Below are 21,121 nucleotides of genomic sequence, written 5' to 3'. Positions count from 1 at the left end.
ACCAATACAGAAATGTAAAAATACACCATTACAAATTAAAGTCCTGCATGAAAAAAATACAGCAATATTAGCAGCAAAATAAAGTTTTGCAGTAAAAGTGGTGGTTTGGTCCCTCTGACTGATATTATATATGACATAATTAGATTATTAATACTGAAGCATCAGTGTGTAAGCAGCATGTTGCTGTTGTAGCTGCTGGAGGTGGAGCTAGTTTCAACTACTTTATATACAGTTAGGTAATTTAGTCCACTGGTTCCCTACCTAGGGGTCGGGCCCCTCCAAAGGGTCTCCAGATAAATCTGAGGGGTCATGAGATGATTAATGGGAGACGATAGAAGAAAAAATAAAGTTCTGATACACAAATCTGTTTTCAGCTTGGGGATTTTTTTTTCTCTAATCTTTGATTTTTGCTGAAATATTGGATCATTTGAACATTTATTGAAATGAAACCATGTGAGAAGATTAGAGGGAAAAATCACTATTTGGTGGAGCTGTTAACAACTCAGACATCTGAAATGTGACCCCGACTACACACTGCTTTTTGTAAGATGTCAGAAGCTAAAAAGCCAAAAAGGTTGAAAACCACTGATTTCATCTTTAATAATGTGTTGTATTTTAAAAGCTTGTTATATTATCCATTGTATCAAATCTTCATCTGAAAAGTAATTAAAACTGTCAAATAAATGTAGTGGATTAGAAAGTATAATATTTCCCTCTGAAATGTAGTGGAGTGGAGGTATAAAGTAGCACCAAATGGAAATACTCAAGTAAAGTACAAGTACAAGTTACTTTACACCACTGGATCTAAACATAAAACTGCAATAACACACAAATACACACACACACCTGTACACATTAATTTCGTCCATTCCCTCTATGATTTCATTTTACGTAGCACAGCCATCTTGTTTCACAACAGTAAATATCGCCTCAGATTTTATATGTGATTTTCTTCACATTCTTAATTTGCTCCGCTATTCTTCCCATTTGTCTAAACTTGGGCTTCCTGTTTGCCTCTAATGTCAATTACATAGAAATGATCATAATACGTTCTATTTCCCTTTTGACACCAATTCAATATGATTTTAACATTTCACATGACCAAAATATGTGTGTGAAGTTTGCATACATTTCTTCACTTTCTGCCCAGCGTTTAGAAGATGTAGACAAATAATATTTAGAATATTTATATGGTGTAAAAAAAACCCAACTATATCTGTATGTAAGCATATTCTCTCCATGTGTAAAGCAATTGTTTTGAGTCCTCCTATTGATCATTGCCAATCACAATTTCCAATTCTTCCTCCCATTTTTGCTTTGCTATAATTTAGTGTTTCTCTCTCTCTGTCAAAATGTTCCTGTATTTTAGAAATTTGAAAATCCACATTTACAGTGTTGTAATTCCTCTGGAGAAAGAAGATGTAGTATATCATCCATTGTTTTTAGTTTGAGGAGACTGCAACATATTGTTTGATTTAGAACAAAATTAAATGTCCAGTAAAAAGGCGTTACAGCATAACAGAATCTAATTCAAAAGCCTTGCTCTCGATAGTGCATGACAACCATTCGGGACAAATACAATTTTTATTATTACAAATTTAACCACTAAAACATTTTATTGATGCTATTATCATTTGTGCAATCAAACGGGACATGGAAAAAAAAGCATCAAATCCCTTGTCAGTGAAGCTGTGTCCCTTTGAACAACAAAGGTCGGGGGTGACCTGACAATGTTCTCCCTGAATGTGTGATCTCTGTTCTGCCCTGAGATCTCTGTGAGTAATTAAGTCCAAGTGTTGTGCTTGAAAGAGCAAGAATGGAGGCCTTTTATCAAGCCCACTGTTGTCCATGTTAAGTTAACTTCTCATCTGCCAGAAGTTGAGCTGTTTGCTGCTATTATGTTCTATTAAATGGGACCTCAAGGAAACACTCACACTTTCTTCAACTGTTATGCCAACACCAATAAGATGTACCAATATATATATTTTACAATACTGACAAATAGTATCACAATATACATATAATATTGACAATACGATTTTGCTTCGGCATTTGCAGGGGTAGAGAAAATAATTTTGACACTTCACAAAAACGGGGTTTGATGCTATAACTGCTACAAGTGTGGGCCATTTGAATGCCAATTAAAACAGACAATCAATGATTTTATATTTGAGGTTTCAAGATAACACACAACAGCTAATAAAGACTGATAAAGAGGCCAAATCTGCCCAAACTGCAGTAGGTTGAAGAGTGTCAGGCAAGGGGAAACCTCAAAAGTTGAGACTTCGCAACATATATATTATATAAATGTATATAGGGGAATGACAAATACAGCAATTGGCATTTGAAGTTAATATGACCCACTTCTGTAGCAGTATTTGCCATGATGATTTAATTACATTAAAGTTATAATGTGTTTTTCCCCAAGTGTACACAGTATTTTGTTTAAACCTTGTACATTCATGACTGGAATGACTGGCATAAAAAAAATCTTAAAAGAAATGTTCATTAAACTTTGTAAGTGGTTTATCTTGTATCAAAATAAGTTAAATATCTCACATACAATACAAATAAACATTTTCACATAATAAAAAAATGGAAATCAGACACATTGGTCACCAAAAAGACAACAAAGAATATGTTAACTTGTCTACAAAATGAACATTTTTAATGAAGGTATATCTTTCCATATTTGATTGACGGAAGTAAATCATTCATATATAGAAAACTGTTATTGAAATACTAACCCTCCTCTATAGATGAGGCTACATAGTCTGCGGTCTGGAAAGATTCTTGGCCTGTTGATTCATAGGGATCTGCCGACATCAGTCGTGTTTGTAACTGGCATTTCCTCCAGCCTACGGCCAGTTCTTTTGTGACGAGAACAAGCCCTCCTTATGCTTCTCACTGAGCTCATCCGTCCATCCATCTATCTATCTCTATCTCCCTCACTTTCCCTCGTCCTGTCTGTCCTGTCTCTCACTCACTCTCTCTGACACATACAGCACAAGAGCGCTCACGCTTGGGGAGTCATGTTCTCATGACTGAACATTGATTGACTCAGTGAGTAAGGCATTAAAAACTCTAACACACTCACTGTGGCCGGGCTGCAGCTATAGATCACTGGGCAACAGCTTTGAAATACAATGACGGGATTGAAAGTGCCTCTGGCGATGGCTATCTGCCATCTGGTCAGATCTTTGATACACAAAGTAGGACGCTTGTTGAACTGCTGAGCGTGTTGTTTGTGACTAGCAGGTTTGACATCTGTGACAGATCACAGATCATAGTAATGTCAACAACAAGTACAAGACAATCTGCAGCAGCTCAATCGTCCTTTGACTTTTGATACACTAGTTTTTAAGCATTTACTTAAAGATCCCTTCCAAACAGGTTTTAAGACGTATATAAAACACTCTGCTTTGAACAATAATTTGTGTCGCATATGTTTTTTCAACAAAAAAAGTTCAATTATCATGTTAAAATCCTTAAAATGACACCTACTCCTTCTCCCTCATTAGAAATCCAGAATCTACAAATATGTAAATATATTTCATTTCAGAAGTTTAACTGCTGGACACAAGACGTCTCCTACTCAGTGTTTCTGCACTGGAGGCTTCAAGTTTCCACATCATACTTCTGTAAGTTGAATATTGGACCAGAATTGGCTTCCAAACTATTTGTGATGTCGTGGGCCCGCCCCCTAAAATTGGATTTTCAATGAGCTCAGAGAAATTTTCCACTTACAGCAGATGAATGTGAAAACAGCCTTCTAGTGTCAAACTCTGCACACACATCATTCTGCACAGAGAAGCTCAAACATTCAACTGTGGGAAAAAGAAGAAAAACATATTTTTAAGTGAAGGGGGAAGTACTTTTGATGTTTTACTTGGGAATGGGCGTCTTTGCATAAAGGTTTACCCTCAATGCACTTCAGGAGAAGACAGGAGCAGGTTGAGATTCAGGATTCAGTGTGAAAGGACAGTCTCCGTAACGACGACAACACAGCCATCAAAGCGGTGACAGGAGTCCCATCTCGGAATAAAATAAAGTCTTCCTGATGGTGTGATATCATTCCAATGATTTCATGATTTCAGTCTCCAGCGATACTTTTTGATTGCAGCTTAAAACAGGGGCCGGAATAGCACCAGTTCATAGTGGCAGGAATGAAAAAAAAAAAATCAACTCAGCACAGAATAGGCCAGCCAAAAGCTGTTTAACACTGGCCAAGGCGAGACAATTAATGTACTTCAGTGACCATTTTGGCAGATGACCAGCCACTATTTAGAGAGTTCTTCCTTTAGTTCCAAAAATCTCTTTGGATGGTGTTAAGTGTTAGAAGTGAATTTCGTGAAACACACTCGCCTTCACAGCAGGTGAGTTTTCTCTCGTATAGCTCAGGTCCATGAAAGCAGAGGAAGACTGAGTGTGAGACCACACTCATTCATCCAGCAGGCTCCTGCCAATAACTGAGCAACTTGGAGAGTGAGTCGTTTTACTGGTGCCCAGATTTTCCCTCTCTTCTTTATTAATCGTGCCTCATCCACTTTCGTGTTCAGGGATTGCCTCCCCCGCTGGCTGAGTGTCAGCGGCGTGGGTGAGTGTTTGAAGTGGGATGGAGAGAGACACAGTTGGGATCATGTCAGAAGGTGCCATTTCACTATTTTCAGTGCTGCAGACTGGTGAACGCCTTCTAGATTTGACCTGAAAAGAAAAAAAAAAAGGGAAATCAAGTACACAGCCTAAACAGTGCTCTTCTATCCAGTTTGTTATGATGGACACATGATAGATAGTAAATCCCAGAAGCGGACATCATTATGTAAGCTAATGACTACTGAATATTTGATGAGCAGTTGTTAACTTTACAAGAATTTCCTTCCTGGAAGTGCTCACTAAAGTGAAAGCACATTATCACACAGGCTTTATTAGACTGGCCCACAGAAGCACAAGATTCAATCTAGTTAATGGAGAATTAAACCACAGTGGACTGTTTTTTTCAGAGGGTGTTCTTAGGTCTCTCACAAAGTTACAAAAAGCAAGAAAACAACTATAATTTGTGGTGTACAGTCTGTGTGCCAAGAACATCATCTTCTCTGAGTAACTACTTCGGGAATTGCTTGGAGCTGAATTTGTCGTTCTTTAAAAGGGTGGGAAGCTTCGGACCGTGTTGAAAAGCGGAAAAGCGAAAACCAGCATTAAAAGCAGCAATAAATGCTCACTGTGATAGCCTATACAAACTATTCATGCCATTTGACATTATCGACCTTTTATACATACAGGAATAATGTAATTACAATACTCACAGCAAAGTAACACAATAGAGGTTTTTAAAATGGCAGGAAAATTGCCAAAATTGTCTTTTTACAGCCAGGCTAATGGTTGTGTGAGATTGTCGGCACACACACTGCTTTGAGGTAAATTCTTATGTCAGCATGCTAGCTATCCTGCTAGCAAGCTAATCTACTAGATTGTTTACTACCGACTGTGCAAGCTGATAAATTATCTTACTAACTATGGGTTTGCCAATGTTGATTTAGTTTAGAGTTTTTAATTAAAACTGACAACTGACACATTTTAGTAGACATTCTGATCAGAGTTGGAGGAAGCTGGGCAACAGAGGAAAAAATTGCGTTTGAGGAACCATGATACAGAAATGGGAAGATAATGATACGTATGTCATGAGTATGTCATTTGTCATCGTTTTGCATTGTTCCAGTTTTGTCAAAACTAAACAGAGGTGAATAAGCTTATTAGGCTAGTACTAAACACAAAGTACAGATGATGTTGATGGGAATGTCATCACTATTGCATTAGTTGGTCATAAACCAAAGAATTGTTTGTTTAGTTATTTTAGTTGAAAAGTCTGTGAAAAGTTATTGTTAAAAGTTATTAATTCATCCTGTCAGAGGCATGAATGTCTTTACCAGCTGTCAATAGTTTACTCTAAACCACAAATGTCAACCTCATATGTGGCGCTTAAGGAAACATCTCTGTATTCCCTGTATTTGTATCTTTATATAGATTATTTGAAAATTCATTTTTATGTTACAACAAACATAATTAATTTACATTTGATGGAACATTTGATGATTCACTTACTCACCAGCCATATGATAAGAACAACACAAGCTGTGATGGGAATGAAGGTCAGAAGCAAAGGAGTTCTCTTCGACCAGTTGTACTCATAACCCTCCTTTTGACCCCCTGGAAGAAGAAAAAATTATTGGAATTTTAACTGACTACAGTTACACTTTAGAAATCTGATAGTGGGCGGTTCAATCCTCTGGATCTTTATTTATTGAACCAGTAGAGAGGATTCTAGTGGGATTCAAGCTTTAGTCACAAGTGTATGTAATTCCAGTTCATGTTTTCTACTCATAAATACTCTTTGGTTCCTTTTTGAGATATCGGGTAGCATAAAAACTTTCTTGGAAGGCTTTTACGAGTGCAGGAGGCTTGCTTTTAATGCAACATTTGATTGTATATCCTTTAATTACAATCTATGGTTGTGTGTTCAAGACCACTTATCTGATTCCTGTCAACAGCTGTATGTCCTGGACCCCAAATCAATATCTGCACATGAATAGGCTACTAAGCTGTTTTAGCTTTTAAAGCATCCATTAAAAATTAAAAATCAAAATGAATGTCGTACCCAGTGTTTGTTGTGGATTAAGGCATGGTGGTGGCTTGCATGAGAAGCCGGGTGTTCCTTGAGCGGCACTATGTAAAACATCTTTGATGTAGTCAAAGTAAAGACCAGACATTAAGCTTCCTTCCTGATAGTGACACTGGAAGACTTGCATCGCCGTTTCCTGGGGGATCAGACAACAGGCAATCCTGAAATAACTCAATTATGCAGTTCAATATGCTAAACAGTCCCTGAATGTCAAAAATATTAACAACTCCTTCCTAAAACTGAGCTATAGTTCTTATTTGTACAAATCATGTTTCAATTTAGTCTTTTTACTTGCTCTTGTAAAGCATGTTGTGATATATTCATGGAAAATGTGCTTGATAAATATACACAAACTATAATATTTCCAAACCAATTGTACATTACATTTTTTGCACCACTGTTACTGGCTTTGTCAGAATAAGAATTAAAATTACAATATGATTAATTATTCTTGCAGGCTATGGTGCAGGAACAAATTATTCTACAAATACACACAGTTTCTTATGTATTCAATTACGTGATAAAAAATTTATGATTGCTTACTAGTTCCTCGTGGTCAAACGTGAAGCGTAAACTCTTCAGCATCGCAATGAAGACAATTATGTTTTCTTTGTTGGAGGAGATGGCACCAAACATGTTGGCCAGCTTCCGAAGACTCTGCTCTAAAGGATAGATGTTCAACACGACCCAGCACGTTCCAGCCTGAAAAGAAGGTATAACACATAATTTGTTGGAGATCATATCAAGTTTGCCCCCATTTTTATTCGACTGTTTTACATTATTTCTGCTTTCTTTGCTTCATACATACCACTTCTTTGGGAATGTAATGAACAGGAATCTCATAATCAGAGGGGATATTTTGCTTCTAAATTGGAAATAATCATAGAAAAAGATTTTTTACAACATATCAGTGATGCAGAGAGTCTCAGAGTTACATTATTTCTTAACATGCAGCACATGCAACAACTATTTACTATAAATGTGATATGTATCAAGCCTGTAGCAACTCCGTCATCTCACCAATAACGACAGCTTGCTCACATCGTCAGTTATCGGTGTCCCAAATTTTCCAGAGCAGAGATTCAAACTTGTGAACAGACTCAAGAGGAGACAAGGTGCTTTCAAGATCTGTGGACAAAAAAATACCGTATTCATTATAGTATAATGATGAAAAGTTCAGTTTGATATAACAGTGATTCGTTGCTATTTATCTGAGGAAGGTATTTACTGAGCACATAGGATTTAATTCACCATTGCCCTGATTTACGTACATTCATCCAGTTACACATTCACACCTGGAAACTGACCAGTGAAACCACAGTGCCTTTCCCAATGGTGCCATAATTGAATTTTGTATATAATGTATATATAATTTCCCCCACACTCATTAACAAGGCGTTAGTAGGGGATCTGATGTCTTTCCTAAATACGCAGGCTTCAATGTAGTATTAAATTAAAGCAGATAATGTGTCGACGCATAAATCGGACTAATATTTTAACCTTTTTTTTAGGCTTGTTATTCTGTTAATCTTCTGATAACCTTTGTGTTTGCATTGTGTATGTCTTGTGTTTCAAAGGGAGGAAAAATAACGAATGAAAATGTCATATTGGCCTAATTAAGAGACAGTTGAACACAAAACGAAACCATAAATATATAAATACAATACATTTGTTTTTAATTAATTATTAAGTTGGTTTGATGTCACATTTTCCCATCTTGTTTCTCCAGTTTGATTCAAAATAAAATCTATTTTTATAATCATTTTGTCATAATAAAAAGACAAATTTGAACACCATTGCCAAATGAAAATAAAATAACCAAGTGCACAGAAATGCAAAGTAACTAAGAACGTACGTAATATGACAGCTGTAATGACTCTTTAAAGAGTAAAGCTTTTAAATGCAAGGTATAAAATGAGCTACAGTATGAGGAATCTTTAGGCTTCAGAGTTACCAGTGTGACAGCCAGGAATGTGTTTGCCTCAAAGGAATTTTCATTCTCGTACAATATTTTCTAGCAGCAGAGTGAACGTAGAGCATGCACTAATCTTCCTTATTCGACATATTGAGTGAAAGCAAACTGTGCCTTAGCGTACTTTCACTTCACTCTTTCACTTTTTTAAAAAAGGTTCAACACCAGCAGACCTCTTAACACATTAAATTACCTCAGTGCAGCATTAATGTAACTCTGACAGGAAGTATTCCTCATTGAGAGCACTTTTTTAAGTCTTATGTTCATTTTACTGCAAATACTCTTACTAAAATAACATTCTGAATGCAGAAGCAGTATTATTTCATTATTTATATTTACTTCATTTGTGTAATGAATGACAGTCACCAGAAATCATCATCATTTCACCTAACATCATATTTCATTGCGCAAAGTATACAAATGATAAAACACAAAGAATATATGACAAAATGAGAAAATTCTTTTTAAAAATTCAAATATTCTGCCACCTCTGTATTTAACAAACACAACAAAAGTAGGAATACAGCTATAGTAAATAGCTGTAAAAAAAAAAAAAAAAAAAAAAAAAAAACAACCCAAAAAACATATAAAATAAAAACTTACTTTCTTCCTCATATGGAGCAAGAATCCAAGGTTGCTCAAATCCAATGCATGAAATTCCGCGTTTTCAGCTCAAAGACAAAGCTGAGCTGAGTTTTTCTGTGTGTATGTGTGCAATGTCCAAGCGTGTAGTGAAACTTGAGGATGGGCTGGCAGTCTGCTTCACTCCAGACAGACTGGTGAAGTCTTTTGACGTGGTAGAGAGGCCGCCTACAGGCTGAGTCACTGTGTCACACTCTGACGCTGTCTGAGAGTTTTCCATAAACTCCCACATATCAGTTTGTTCGTCAAGAGAAAGTGGGCGCTTGTTCTCTTAAGGGAATATTTCGCTTAGTATATGTCAAGGTTATTCCCTAAGCTGTAATTTGGAAAATGAAAATAAGACAACAAGGGTTTTTTGTTATGTGGAAGGTTTTGCTTGGGGGGTTGGGCCCCTAAATTGAGGATATTCAACCAGGCTCTTTGTTCCATTATTTTGTGATTTTTATTTATTAAAATCAATTTATATTTATTACTTTCTATTATATAGAACACAAGTTTTGGTTTATTTATTAATAATAAGATACACTTTTATTATTTATTGAATTGCTTGAGTGTGTGTGTGTGTGTGTGTGTGTGTGTGTGTGTGTGTGCAGAAAGTAAGGTTGCATAATGTACACTGACAAAGCAAATCCATTTAAAAGCTATTCTCCCTTATTGATTTCCATTATCAAATCAATACCAATCACAAAGGAGGAAATTCAGGAAAAAAGAGCAGATAAGTGATCATTAACCTGAGATAATTGTTATGTAGAACGCATGAATCTAATATCAAGAATATTTTGTACATCTAATGTGTGTGTCTTTCCTGGCAGCCTATGCCCAAAGTGGGATCACAGGCTTCAAGTAAGTAAAGTAATGTGTGTGTCCTGCAAATAAAGTCTGATATGAACCTACAAACATGTGATGTGTGTTTTGTTTGCATGTGACAAAATGACCTCATTTGAATGAAGTCAGAGTTTAGCAATCAGGGAATGAGTACTTTGTTCACTGGAGCTGGAAGTGAAAACATGACAGGCATACTCTGAGCTGAGTCAGGTCGTCTAAAGCAGGTCACATCTAAATTTAACCCAGACAGCTTAGAACCCCGCAAAACAAAAAACACATGAGCTGCAAGCTGCGAGCACTCAAGGACACACATTCAGACCAACAGGTGAGACAGATTGATAAGACTAACATGAAAATGCTACTTAATTTTGAGGTGTCATGACAGCTTTATACTAATGTACTTGCATATGAAATGATTTCAAGCACAGTGGTGATATCGTGCCTGCAGCCCTTCACTGATAAACAAGTTGCATGCAGTGGAGCCGAGGAGAAAGCACAAACTACAGACAGATGTGACTGTGCCATGTTATAAGTTACCTGCAAATGTAACCTTATTTTCTGCGCATAGTTCTTTTTCTTATTGCAACTAATTATTTAATTAAAAGAAGCCCAATGCTTAGAGGGAAACACATGTAAATCCATGTTGTCCCTTGATTTAGAAATGGATGACATTGAGCAGGAAGGCATAAATGAGGAACTTATTGAGTTTGCCATCCGAGAAAGCATTCAAGATTCCTACAAGCTGCAACGTTCTCTGCAAAACAACAGGTATGAGTGAGTCCAAATATCCAAAGTAGTTTTAGTAAAAGATGTACAGGAAATCCTGAATTAAAATATTGAAAGTTAATAATTCCAAGCATTGTTTTTGGAGTAAAATTGTGTAATTTTTAACACTATTCTCCTCTGGTTCATTAGGAAGGAACCAAATAGTGAAGAATTCATAAAGATAATGGCAGCCATTCAGAAAGGTAAAGCTTGTCTATTGTTGTAGTGATGTGACAACATTAGGTGAAGTTATATAAGGCACAAAGACCCACAAATAAATGTCAGTGCCTCAACTGTGTGCCTTAAATGTTTGTTTTGTGGGTGTATGTGCACACACGTGTCTGTATGTTTGCATAAACTCACTGTTTCCCTGTTCACTGTATGGATCTCTGTTGTTGTCTCCACAGGTGATGTGTACGCTCTGCAGGTGTTGTCAGGTCGTTTGTCTGCCTTCAGAGAGACTGACATCAGGGGCCGGCTGCCTCTGCATGCTGCAGCTGTGCAGCCACAGCGAGAGATCCTGCTGATGGTACTGCAGGGTGAGAGCTCGTTGCAACAGGCCGGACGTAAAGTCTACATAAAAAAAAGCATCTGCAACCTGATAAAACCCTTTAGGTAGATTTAGTATTATTCCAACTTTAACACAGTTTTATTGGTGTGTGTGTGTGTGTGTGTGTAGCAGTTCTGATGTGCACAGATCTGACCCTGGAGGAGCACACGGAGGATGGGGACACGGCTTTGACTCTGGCAGCAGAGGCCGGCCTAGTGGAAAATGTTAGCATGCTGATGCAGCACGGAGCTTCACCACACAACACCAACAGCAGGAACGAGTCTCCTCTGCTCATCGGTAGCACACACACAAAGTCAACACAGTAGACAAATCACTTTGACAATCAGTAGGCTGTTCACCCATTTCATTAACAGCACATTTTGATACTGTTATCAGTAAAAAGTCCCCGTCCAGTCAAAAATGTGTTTTTTTCTTGTTCCTTCACATGGATGTTTGAGCTTCATTGAGCAGAATGATGTATGTCCAGAGTTTGACACTATAAAGCTGTTTTTTTCAGTGAAGTAGGACAAAGCTCATAGATTCTGGAGAGAAATATAAGGATTTTTACAAGGTAATTGGACTTTCTTTGTGGGAAAACCATATTAGACACAAATTAGTATTCAAAGCAAAGTATTTTTATATATCTTAAAACATGTCTGGAGGGAGTCTTTAAGTTTTTATGTTTGTTGGCCTGAAGTGTTCCTCCACAACAAGGCAGGCCAATGAGAGGGGTCCTTTGTTATATACCAGGACATTTCTAAAATGCTAAAGTAAGCTATGTTGGCAGACACCAGTCAAAGTCATTTGACCTTTATTTAGACTCTGAAATATATTGAGGTAGAGACCTCATTTACAATATAGCCAAGCAAAGACACAAACAACACATCCTAGGCACCAAGAAACACAGATAAGATACTTAGCTAAAAATGTCAATAAAAAAGTAAAAGAAATAAAAAAAACAAATGAGTAAAAATACTAACATAGTAAAACCTTAGGAATAAATAAAGCAATTAAAATTTACAGCAAATGAGTCAGCTAAAAACAAGAGCAGTTGGAAGTAAAATAAGATGAAAAGGATAAAAATTAGGTAAGCTTTATAACGTTCTGCATGTTATTCCAGGTTACAGGTGCACAGCATGAAAAACTGAATTTTCCAAGCTCAATAAAAACAGTTGGCACCTGCAACATAATCAGGGGGGGCCTGCATTAAAAGACAACAATGAAATAATGTAAGACAGTAAAAAACCGGTAAGGATCATATAAATAAATGAAACCCAGTGTTTATCATGCCTTACAGAGAGAGAGGGCCATCCAATCTTAGCATACAGTTCACAATGATGAATACTATAACTATCACTGGTAATAAATCCTAGCAGAGTGATAATCAGTGTCCAAGGGCTTCAGAGTCAGCTGAAGCATGCATGTATAAAATGTCACCATTATCCAATACTGATAATAAGCATCCTTCTACAATGCAGAGGAAAACATGTTTTATTCCTATAAAAGAAACTTTTTTTTTCTTTAATTTGCTCCCCAGTTTAGTCACAATATTTAAAAGTTCTCTTCTTATCAATCCAAATTCCAAGATACTTGTATTCTGTGACTCTTTCAGTATGATGAGATTATCATTATCAATATGTTTGGCTCTGGTGAAAAGCATGAATTTAGTTTTATCTGCATTAAGAACTAATTTAAGGTTATTGAGTGCAACTTGTAAATCAGTAAAACAGTGCTGAAGGGATTTAACAGCAAAATGTACAGTGTTGTCATTATAGTATAAAATAGTATCTCCAGCATAAAGATGAATATTACACCCAGTAACAGAGGAAACAATATCATCTATATACAGAGTGAACAGAACAGGTCCCAGGATTAAGCCTTGAGGTACACCTTTTGCAACATGCACAAATTCAGATTTAACAGTTCCAACAGCTACACACTGCTGTCTGTCATGAGGACTCTGGAACTATTTATAAGCAATTTCATCAAGTCCAATACTATGAAACCTTTTTAAAAGCAATGCGTGATCAACTGTATCGGATGCCTTCGAAAGATCAATAAAAAGAGCGGCACATTGTTTCTTTCTATCCAAAGCCAAGATAATATCATTTAAAACAAGAGTGGCTGCAGTAACAGTGCTGTTCTTTTATCTAAAATCCGATTGGTGTATGCTTAGAATAGAATGTCCTGTGAGAAATAATTTATACTGATTAATTACTAGAGATTCCATTATTTTTGCAAGGCAAGATAGTTTAGAGACAGGCCTATAATTGTTAAGGTTGGCTGTTCCACCACCTTTATTTAAAGGAGTTACATAAACAGCCTTCCAGACCTTAGGAACTGTACTAGTTACAACCTATACATTAAAAATATATGTTATGCAGCCGACTACAATTTGAGCAGCAAGCTTTAAAAAGTATTAGTCAAGTTTATTCTCACCAACCAATTTCTTGATATCTACAGCTAGTAATGCATTGGTTATGTCAATAAATGTAATGTAAAACGAGGCCTTGGCATTACCTGGGTGTCAGGATCAATAGCAGACAGAGGGGGTCTTGTATAAGTTTCAACAAATAGGTTACCAGCAGATGCAAAATGCTCATTAAAAGCTACACAAATCTCTTTATGGTCTGAAATTGAACACCTGTCAGCTGTGGCGAGAGTAGGAAATGAAAGGGAAGACTTATGGTCAAGAGAACTTACTGCCTTCCAAAATTTTGCTGGATTTGAGTACACTTTGAGAATTAAATACAAGTAATAATTAGATTTAGATTTTCTTATTGCAGATGTGCATTTGTTTTTAAGCTGCGTAAAAGCAAGCCAGTGACCGGGGTCCCCGGTATACCTAGTGAGAATCCAGGCTCCCTTTTCCTCTAAACAAGGAAGAAATTTCTGCTGGAAACCAGGGACTTGACCCATTCTGTATTCTATATTTTTTTTAAAAGTACATGCTTATCAACTACTGCATTAAAAGACTTCCAAAAATGGTCAAGAGTTAATTCAATATCTGGGATTTTAGCAGTATCATGAATATCGCTTTTCAAAAGATCATTCAAGAAGGCCTGCTCATCAAAATGTTTGAAATTCCGTCTAGTCACCGTACATGGACATAGTTTTTTCATCCTGGTATTTCCAGCATAAACTATTGGACAATGATCACTAAGACCGAGCTCAAATACTCCTGACTCAGATGACTTAGAGGGGTATTTTAAGTTTGGCCTGGTTGGGTCAATATTTACCTGTGAAAGATTAATATTGCCATGGTCCTCTTTTAAATAATTAGAGGTAGAACTCAACAGGTTTAAGTTAAAATCACCTAGTATAATCAGCTCTGAATTCTTATATGGAGCTAAAAGATCAGCTATCTTGTCAATAGCTGAGGAGGAAACGGAAGGTCTGTACGCTCCGACCACAATAACAGAATTATTTTTTTGCAATACACACTTTCAGAGCAAAAAAACTCAAAACATTTTTCTACTGTGACTGCATTAAGAACAGTACAGGTAAAATAAGCTCTTGTATAAATGGCCACACGTCCTCCTCTTAAATTTCTGTCCATTCAAAAAAGATTGTTACCATCCAAGGCTGCCTCAGAATCACTCACTGTGCATCTTAACCAAGTTTCAGATAATACAGCAATGTCAGGATCAGTTTGTGTTACCAAGATTTTCAGCTGATCCAATTTGTCATGCTGAGTAAGGCTCCTAATATTTAAATGAAAAAAACTAAACCTTTCATATTTTTAAAATCTAAAGGATTAAGGATGTGGTTTAAAGTAGAGTCTGACTTTAAAGGAGCAGTGGGATCAGACTTTAAAACCTGTGAGGCTGAGGAAGGCTTAGATGTACACACTTGTAAGGGAGAATTATGCTTGGTATGACTGACCTGGCTGACACAGAATTGCTTGTTAGCTATAAATTACAACATATTATTGCTGATTTTTAAAACAACAGTAGCTGTTTGCCTTATTAGTGTCCATTATTATCACAATCTACCATGTTATTTTGTGATTATCTACATTCTGTAGCAGTGAGACAGAGATCCTATGACATGGTTTTATCCCTCATCATGGGTGGCGCTTTCGTGGAGCAGGTGTGTCTCACTAAGTGGACGGCCACACATGAAGCTGCAAAGGTGAGCAGCATAGTGTCGATACTAGGTAAGGCATTACTAAAACTAAATCAGAGCCTAAAACGTCTCACATACATGTCTTCCTCCGTATCTCTTGTACCAGGTGGGGTGTCCGGCCATTATAATGCTGCTGCTTCGACATGGAGCCAAAGTGAGTGCTAGAAATGCTCATGGAGTGACACCTCTGGGGATTGCAGCTGAATATGGAAACAATGAGGCTTTGGACATACTCATCCAGCATGGTAAAATGCTAAAAAGCTGACAGTTTGTATGGTTTAATGACACACTCATCAGACCCAGTATTTTCTCTGCACTCCACTAGGTGGGGATGTGAATGCCCAGGCCAGCAACGGAGACACAGTCCTGTATGATGCTGCTGGATCTGGAAACCTGGACTGTGTCAAACTACTCCTGGAGCATGGAGCCAATGCTAATGTAGCCAGCTATGCCTGCCAGCTCCCCATCCACAGAGCTGCCTATGAAGGACACATACTGTAAGCTTGCATTCATGTCCTGCAGTTTTGTGACAAAGCACTGACCTTGCTGCAAAAGAGGCATCCTGATGTTCTAGACATGGCAGTATTCTCATGTCAAAAGCAGAAGAGAAAGACAAATTAACAGTCTTTTTCATTCTGCAGCCAAAGTGATCAAGCTGCAACATGTCTGTCCCCACCTCACAGCTCTGCAGTGTTTCGCCATAATCATGTCCACAAAGAGCCTTCTGTTTTATTGTGTTTGTCATTTCCGTCACCGAATAACACTGTAGCTCAAAACCACAGTCTAATGAACGTTTTTTCTCCCTGTCCTGTTTTCTTCTTCTTGTAGCGTTTGTTTTCAACTGTTTCTGTCCCTCACTCTCTTCCTGTTTGTCTCCCTCTCTCTCTCTCTGTAGAGTCCTGAGGACTCTCATCCCCCTCACCACAAAGAGAGCCATTCGTCTCTCGGGCCAGAACCCCGTCCACTCAGCAGCTGATGGGGGGCAGGTTGAGTGTCTGGAGCTGCTTATCCAGAAGGGGTTTAATGTCAACACTTTGCTGGACACACACATCTCTGGTGCGTTATAGCTGGATGCACATTTCACAACAACCCAACAGCCTTAAACCCTCAACCCTGGCAGTTTCAAGCAAGCATGAACAGTAGCATGTGCAAAAATGTCATTAGTGTCATTAATAGACATACAATATGAATCTTTAGTCTTAGATGGTGGAGCATTACTGGTGGATGTTAGAATCTGTGCCCTTCTGCACTTGTTCATCGATCTAATGTGAATCTTGTTACAGAGAACTACGGAGACCTTAGGAAGACTCCTTTGTACTTTGCTGTTTCCAACGGTGATGTGACCTGTGCTGAGATGTTGCTGGAAGCCGGAGCGAGAACTGACCTGGACCCACTACAATGCATCCTGGTTGCCGTACGAGCCGAGAGGTGCGGGGTGTACTTATGTGTGTTTTCTCATTCCAAATAAACTATGTGCTGGAGAAAAGGCAGGAAGGAGCATCCTGGTTGTGTGTCACAGAAACTTTTTGACCTTTCTATTCAGGCATGAGCTGGTGCAACTGCTGCTATCCTATGGAGCAGAGGTGAACTGTTACTTCAGAGTGATCAGTAACACCCTGTTCCCCACAGCCCTGCAGTACAGTCTGAGGGATCAGATCATGCTGCGACTGCTGCTCAACAACGGATATCAGGCTTACAAGTATGTCTACCTATTGTAAAAATGACAAGAGCAATGACATATTTGATTGGAGGAAGATCTCCAGCTCAGTTTTTCTCAAATTGGATCCCTGATGGGTAATTTAATTGGTCATAACAAGAAAGTACTTAAATTCTGAGCCCAGGAAGCAGTTGTAAACATACGCAGAATGCAGTAACAGAATGCTATACACACAATGATGCATATACAAAAACTGCTTAAAGATAAACATCCAAAATCTTCACTTAATCCTGACACTGACAATAACAGGGTTACAAACTGATGCAAACAGCTCCCCAAGTTACTGTTTCTTCCAGCTGGGACCAGTTACTCCATACACACTCTTAGAGATGAATGTAAAAAGGTTGTTTCTAATCTTTGCACCTGGTCAAACAGGCGTCTTTAAGTGGGACAGGGGTAGTAATGCATCTTAAAAGTTTAAGACATCTTGACCTTACAATGATCCAACATTTTAGTACATATTCTCTGTAAATTTCGACAACTATCCCATATTTAAGAATTTGAGCATGTTAGGCATTTTAATATTTTATATTAACCCACTGCAACACTATCTTTGGTAGGTGTTTCCAGTGTTTTCATGGTAACAGTGAAGAAACAGATCGTACCTGGATGGACGTCCATGACCAAGTCTATCAGATTTATCGGCAACCAAACGTCATTTCAGTAAGAGATAATTGGGGCAGACACGTGTCCTCAGTCAGTCAGTCAAAAAAATAATATATCAACCAATAACCTGACTTTTGCAGTAAATGAACACCCCCAATCAATCTTGTCTGTCTCTGTCAGTTCTGTGAATTCGTGTCAGTGTCATGGCTGACACATGCAGTGGGCAGTGTGGTGAGGATGCTCCTGGACTACGTTAACCATGTCACCATCTGTGCAAACCTCAAATGCATCCTGGAGAAGAGACCCGAATGGGATGAGATTTCTGACATACTGAGTAAACACTTCCAACCCTCTGTTTTGGACTAAAGGAAAACAAAATATACATTACATTAAGGACAGGATAAATCTGTAACTTTTAAGTGTGAGTTAAGTAACTTGTCTGTTTCTGGGTCCTCTAGGCAAACCACGCTCTTTGCAGCACTTGTGTCGACTGGTGATCAGGGGTCACATGAGCCTCAGGACACTGAACAACCCTGAAACCATGGCTGTCATTCCCTTTCCTCCCAGACTGAAGAACTACCTGGCCTACAGAGAGTACGACCTCTACGGTGACCTCTCTTGAACATGAAAGACATTCTATTGACGTGTGTGATTGAAACACAAATAATGAAAAAAGCACCAGTCACTCTTCTCAAATGATCAGGGTATATTTTCACTGATTGTTCCTTTGTATTGCACGCGTTCAGTTTTATACGTTTGATTGTGACTGCAACACATATTGTGAATACTATTTCTTATATGTGTCACAAAAACAACAAGAATAGTTTCTCACAGGCTTAAACTATTTGAATGGCTCTTTTCTTTAGGAATCTATTTCAGCATCAGCATTTCATTTCCTTTTTCTAAATGAAAATTGTTTTGTCTTCCTTGTCCTGTCTAACACTGGACAGATGTAGTATATTATGCCTTGGAGAAAAACTGTAATATTTCTATCATCTCTTAATCATTTCTGCTGCAACATTGTCACTATACTTTTTATTTTCTTGATTGCATTGCAAACATGCCAGATATAGATGATGGTTATGCACACCCACATGTTTTCACTTCTGGCTGATTTGACCTCTGCTCATGTTTAGGTTGGGTGGAGCTATTCTGGAAATTATGTGAGGGCACCAAACTGAACAAATCAGAATGATTAGATAATTAAGTTCTGCTGCCCTAACTGGTGCCAAACAAATGTCAATCAAGCACAATGTGTGGGCACCTTCAAAGAGGTTCAAGGTAGAGGTCTCATCAAGTAAATAAAAACACCTGTATGAGTGCACATTTTATGCTGGCTTTCAGTGTGCACCTAATGTGTTATAGGCTGAGAAAAAAAAAACAATAATGTTGCCTAAATGTAGCACATGGATTTTTGAGTATATTTTTGTAATAAATATTTTAGAAACTTAAAGTTTTGCAACCTGTGTTTGGAAAGTTTTGGTTCTGAAAGCAGTGATGTGTATGGAGCTTACTGACCAAAATGTGAAAACAAAGCACTCTATTGGTTTGGTTTTATTCAGTCATAAATAACCTACACATAACAGACTTTTCCAAATATTCACATGTGATGAAGAGGAAAAAGAAAGCCAAAACAAAAGATATATTTTCAATCCTACACGGGACCTGGACAAGCAGAGACAAAAAAATATAAAATGAAATAAAACAAACTATATATAGCATTTGACACAAAAAAGGTGTTATGCGGTTATATTTTAATGTAATTATTGTATTCTGTGCTGGGCCTTGATGAAATATATCCATAATTCATCAGCCTACAGCAGATTAGGACAAACAGAACTATGAGCTGTTTAAACACCCTTAATAATATCAGCATAATTCCTCTTCTTTCATTATGTTGTCTGTGCCAGACTGAGAGGGATTTGGAGTGATGACGTTGATGATGTGCCGGCATGTGGGAGAGTGTACATATGTTCTCTGTGTGTTTATGTGTGTGAGAGATACAAGTGTAATCTCACTGCTGATTTGCATTCAATAACATCCAGCCAAAAATAAATCTGCTCTATCTAGACCTAAAAAGAACAGAAAAAACTGGCATGAGCCTGCCTGTGAGGTCAACTATTTCCAAGAGAAATCCTGTGATGCAACAGATATTTGTTCCCTTGTATTTCATGTCAAATTCTGCAGCCCAATTTAGTATTTGTCACAGGTAGCAGAGGAAGTGGACCCAAATGCAGAGACCGAGGCAGAATTACTGATCGAAGATCTTTACTTTGAGTTCAGTAGTCAGGTAACAGAAGATACAGGTAACAGGCTGGCATGAAACAAGGAACATAAACAAACTGGAACACTGGAAACATAGACGACAATCTGACAAACAACTAAGAGAACAGACAGGTATACATACACAGAAGACTAATCACAAAACAAGGCAGGGGTGAGCAGGGACCAGAATAAGGAGGGAGCATGTTGATTGGGTAACAAGGTGATTAGGAAGGTATGTCAGGCAAAACACAGGGCAAGGCTGATGAGGCTATTGCAGGTCAGGTGTTGAGGGAAAGTGTGAAGGGAAAAACAGGCTGGGAACACAGGAGGAAAAACACAGAGCGAACCAAAAACCTAGAAACAAAATCTTCTCTTCAGTATGTCACACTCACATTTTAAACTTTGAACATACAAGTGAAACCAGCATAAGGAACAACAAAAATCTGACAGACTGATACTGTCAAATCATTTTAGCATGTTAGATATTTACAGAAGATCCACCTTCTCTCCACCTACAGATTCCCTTTCAATCTATCCATGAATATTGATAGAGAGCAGATCAATAAACACAAAGGGCATCTATGGCAACGTAAGAGCACAAAGCAAGATTAAACAGTCAATTCATCTTAATATTCAAAGTATCTGTCCTTTTCCCACTCCGTCCAAAGTTAACATCAAAGGGAGAAAAAGCTGAGGGTCTCTGGTGGACTGGCAGATAATGACAACTAAGGAACAGAGCCAGACTGACACAAAACCATAACAGTATTACTGTGCATTAGTCTATTAAGATCATACTGATCTCATGCCTTTTAATCCATTTGAAATCAAACAACCACCCAATAAACTCGATTAGGGCTTTATTATTATGTCTGTGTCTGTCAGGTTAAAACATAAAAAAAATATCAGGAAACCAGTTAGACAGGTGACAACATTAAAACAGAACAGGAAAAACACTACATATGTCAGTTCATACCA

The 21,121-nt window shown here is 37.8% G+C and overlaps 2 protein-coding genes across 3 annotated transcripts; one reads left to right on the top strand and one right to left on the bottom strand.

The window, feature by feature from the left end:
* Window positions 1–128: 128 nt before the first annotated feature.
* Window positions 129–9,547, bottom strand: LOC137175780 (uncharacterized). The gene is made up of 7 exons (XM_067581665.1): window positions 9,252–9,547; window positions 7,697–7,804; window positions 7,485–7,541; window positions 7,220–7,378; window positions 6,653–6,812; window positions 6,104–6,204; window positions 129–4,704 (listed from the first exon to the last, which is right to left on the bottom strand). Exons 1-7 carry the CDS (start codon window positions 9,261–9,263, stop codon window positions 4,540–4,542), a joined length of 762 nt encoding a protein of 253 aa, XP_067437766.1. The 5' UTR covers window positions 9,264–9,547; the 3' UTR covers window positions 129–4,539.
* A 749-nt stretch (window positions 9,548–10,296) lies between these two features.
* On the top strand, window positions 10,297–19,334 carry asb15b (ankyrin repeat and SOCS box containing 15b). Of its 2 annotated transcripts, none has more exons than XM_067582240.1 (14): window positions 10,297–10,440; window positions 10,775–10,883; window positions 11,031–11,083; window positions 11,288–11,419; window positions 11,563–11,727; window positions 15,458–15,564; window positions 15,665–15,803; window positions 15,884–16,055; window positions 16,454–16,614; window positions 16,842–16,986; window positions 17,102–17,257; window positions 17,836–17,938; window positions 18,062–18,215; window positions 18,340–19,334. In XM_067582240.1, exons 2-14 carry the CDS (start codon window positions 10,777–10,779, stop codon window positions 18,501–18,503), a joined length of 1,758 nt encoding a protein of 585 aa, XP_067438341.1. In that variant the 5' UTR covers window positions 10,297–10,440; window positions 10,775–10,776; the 3' UTR covers window positions 18,504–19,334. The 2 variants fall into 2 exon arrangements, with proteins under 2 accessions (XP_067438341.1, XP_067438340.1); XM_067582239.1 differs by having other exon boundaries at window positions 11,560–11,727.
* The last annotated feature ends 1,787 nt before the right edge of the window (window positions 19,335–21,121 follow it).

This window comes from Thunnus thynnus, chromosome 23, assembly GCF_963924715.1.
Source record: "Thunnus thynnus chromosome 23, fThuThy2.1, whole genome shotgun sequence".
In the NCBI taxonomy this organism is placed as follows: Eukaryota; Metazoa; Chordata; class Actinopteri; order Scombriformes; family Scombridae; genus Thunnus; species Thunnus thynnus.
The sequence above is the reverse complement of the archived record's forward strand: the minus strand, read 5'-3'. Positions and strand labels throughout refer to the sequence as shown.

What these genes read in the sequence shown, in the direction of transcription:
- LOC137175780 (XM_067581665.1), bottom strand. An exon ending in ATTACATTCCCAAAGAAGTG is followed by an intron (nt 7,379 to 7,484) that starts GTATGTATGAAG and finishes CCTTCTTTTCAG; the next exon opens with GCTGGAACGTGCTGGGTCGT. An exon ending in TAATCCACAACAAACACTGG is followed by an intron (nt 6,205 to 6,652) that starts GTACGACATTCA and finishes TTCTTCTTCCAG; the next exon opens with GGGGTCAAAAGGAGGGTTAT.
- asb15b (XM_067582239.1), top strand. Translation starts at nt 10,777, where the DNA reads ATGGATGACATTGAGCAGGAAGGCATAAATGAGGAACTTATTGAGTTT. An exon ending in CGAGTCTCCTCTGCTCATCG is followed by an intron (nt 11,728 to 15,457) that starts GTAGCACACACA and finishes TACATTCTGTAG; the next exon opens with CAGTGAGACAGAGATCCTAT. An exon ending in GCCTATGAAGGACACATACT is followed by an intron (nt 16,056 to 16,453) that starts GTAAGCTTGCAT and finishes CTCTCTCTGTAG; the next exon opens with AGTCCTGAGGACTCTCATCC.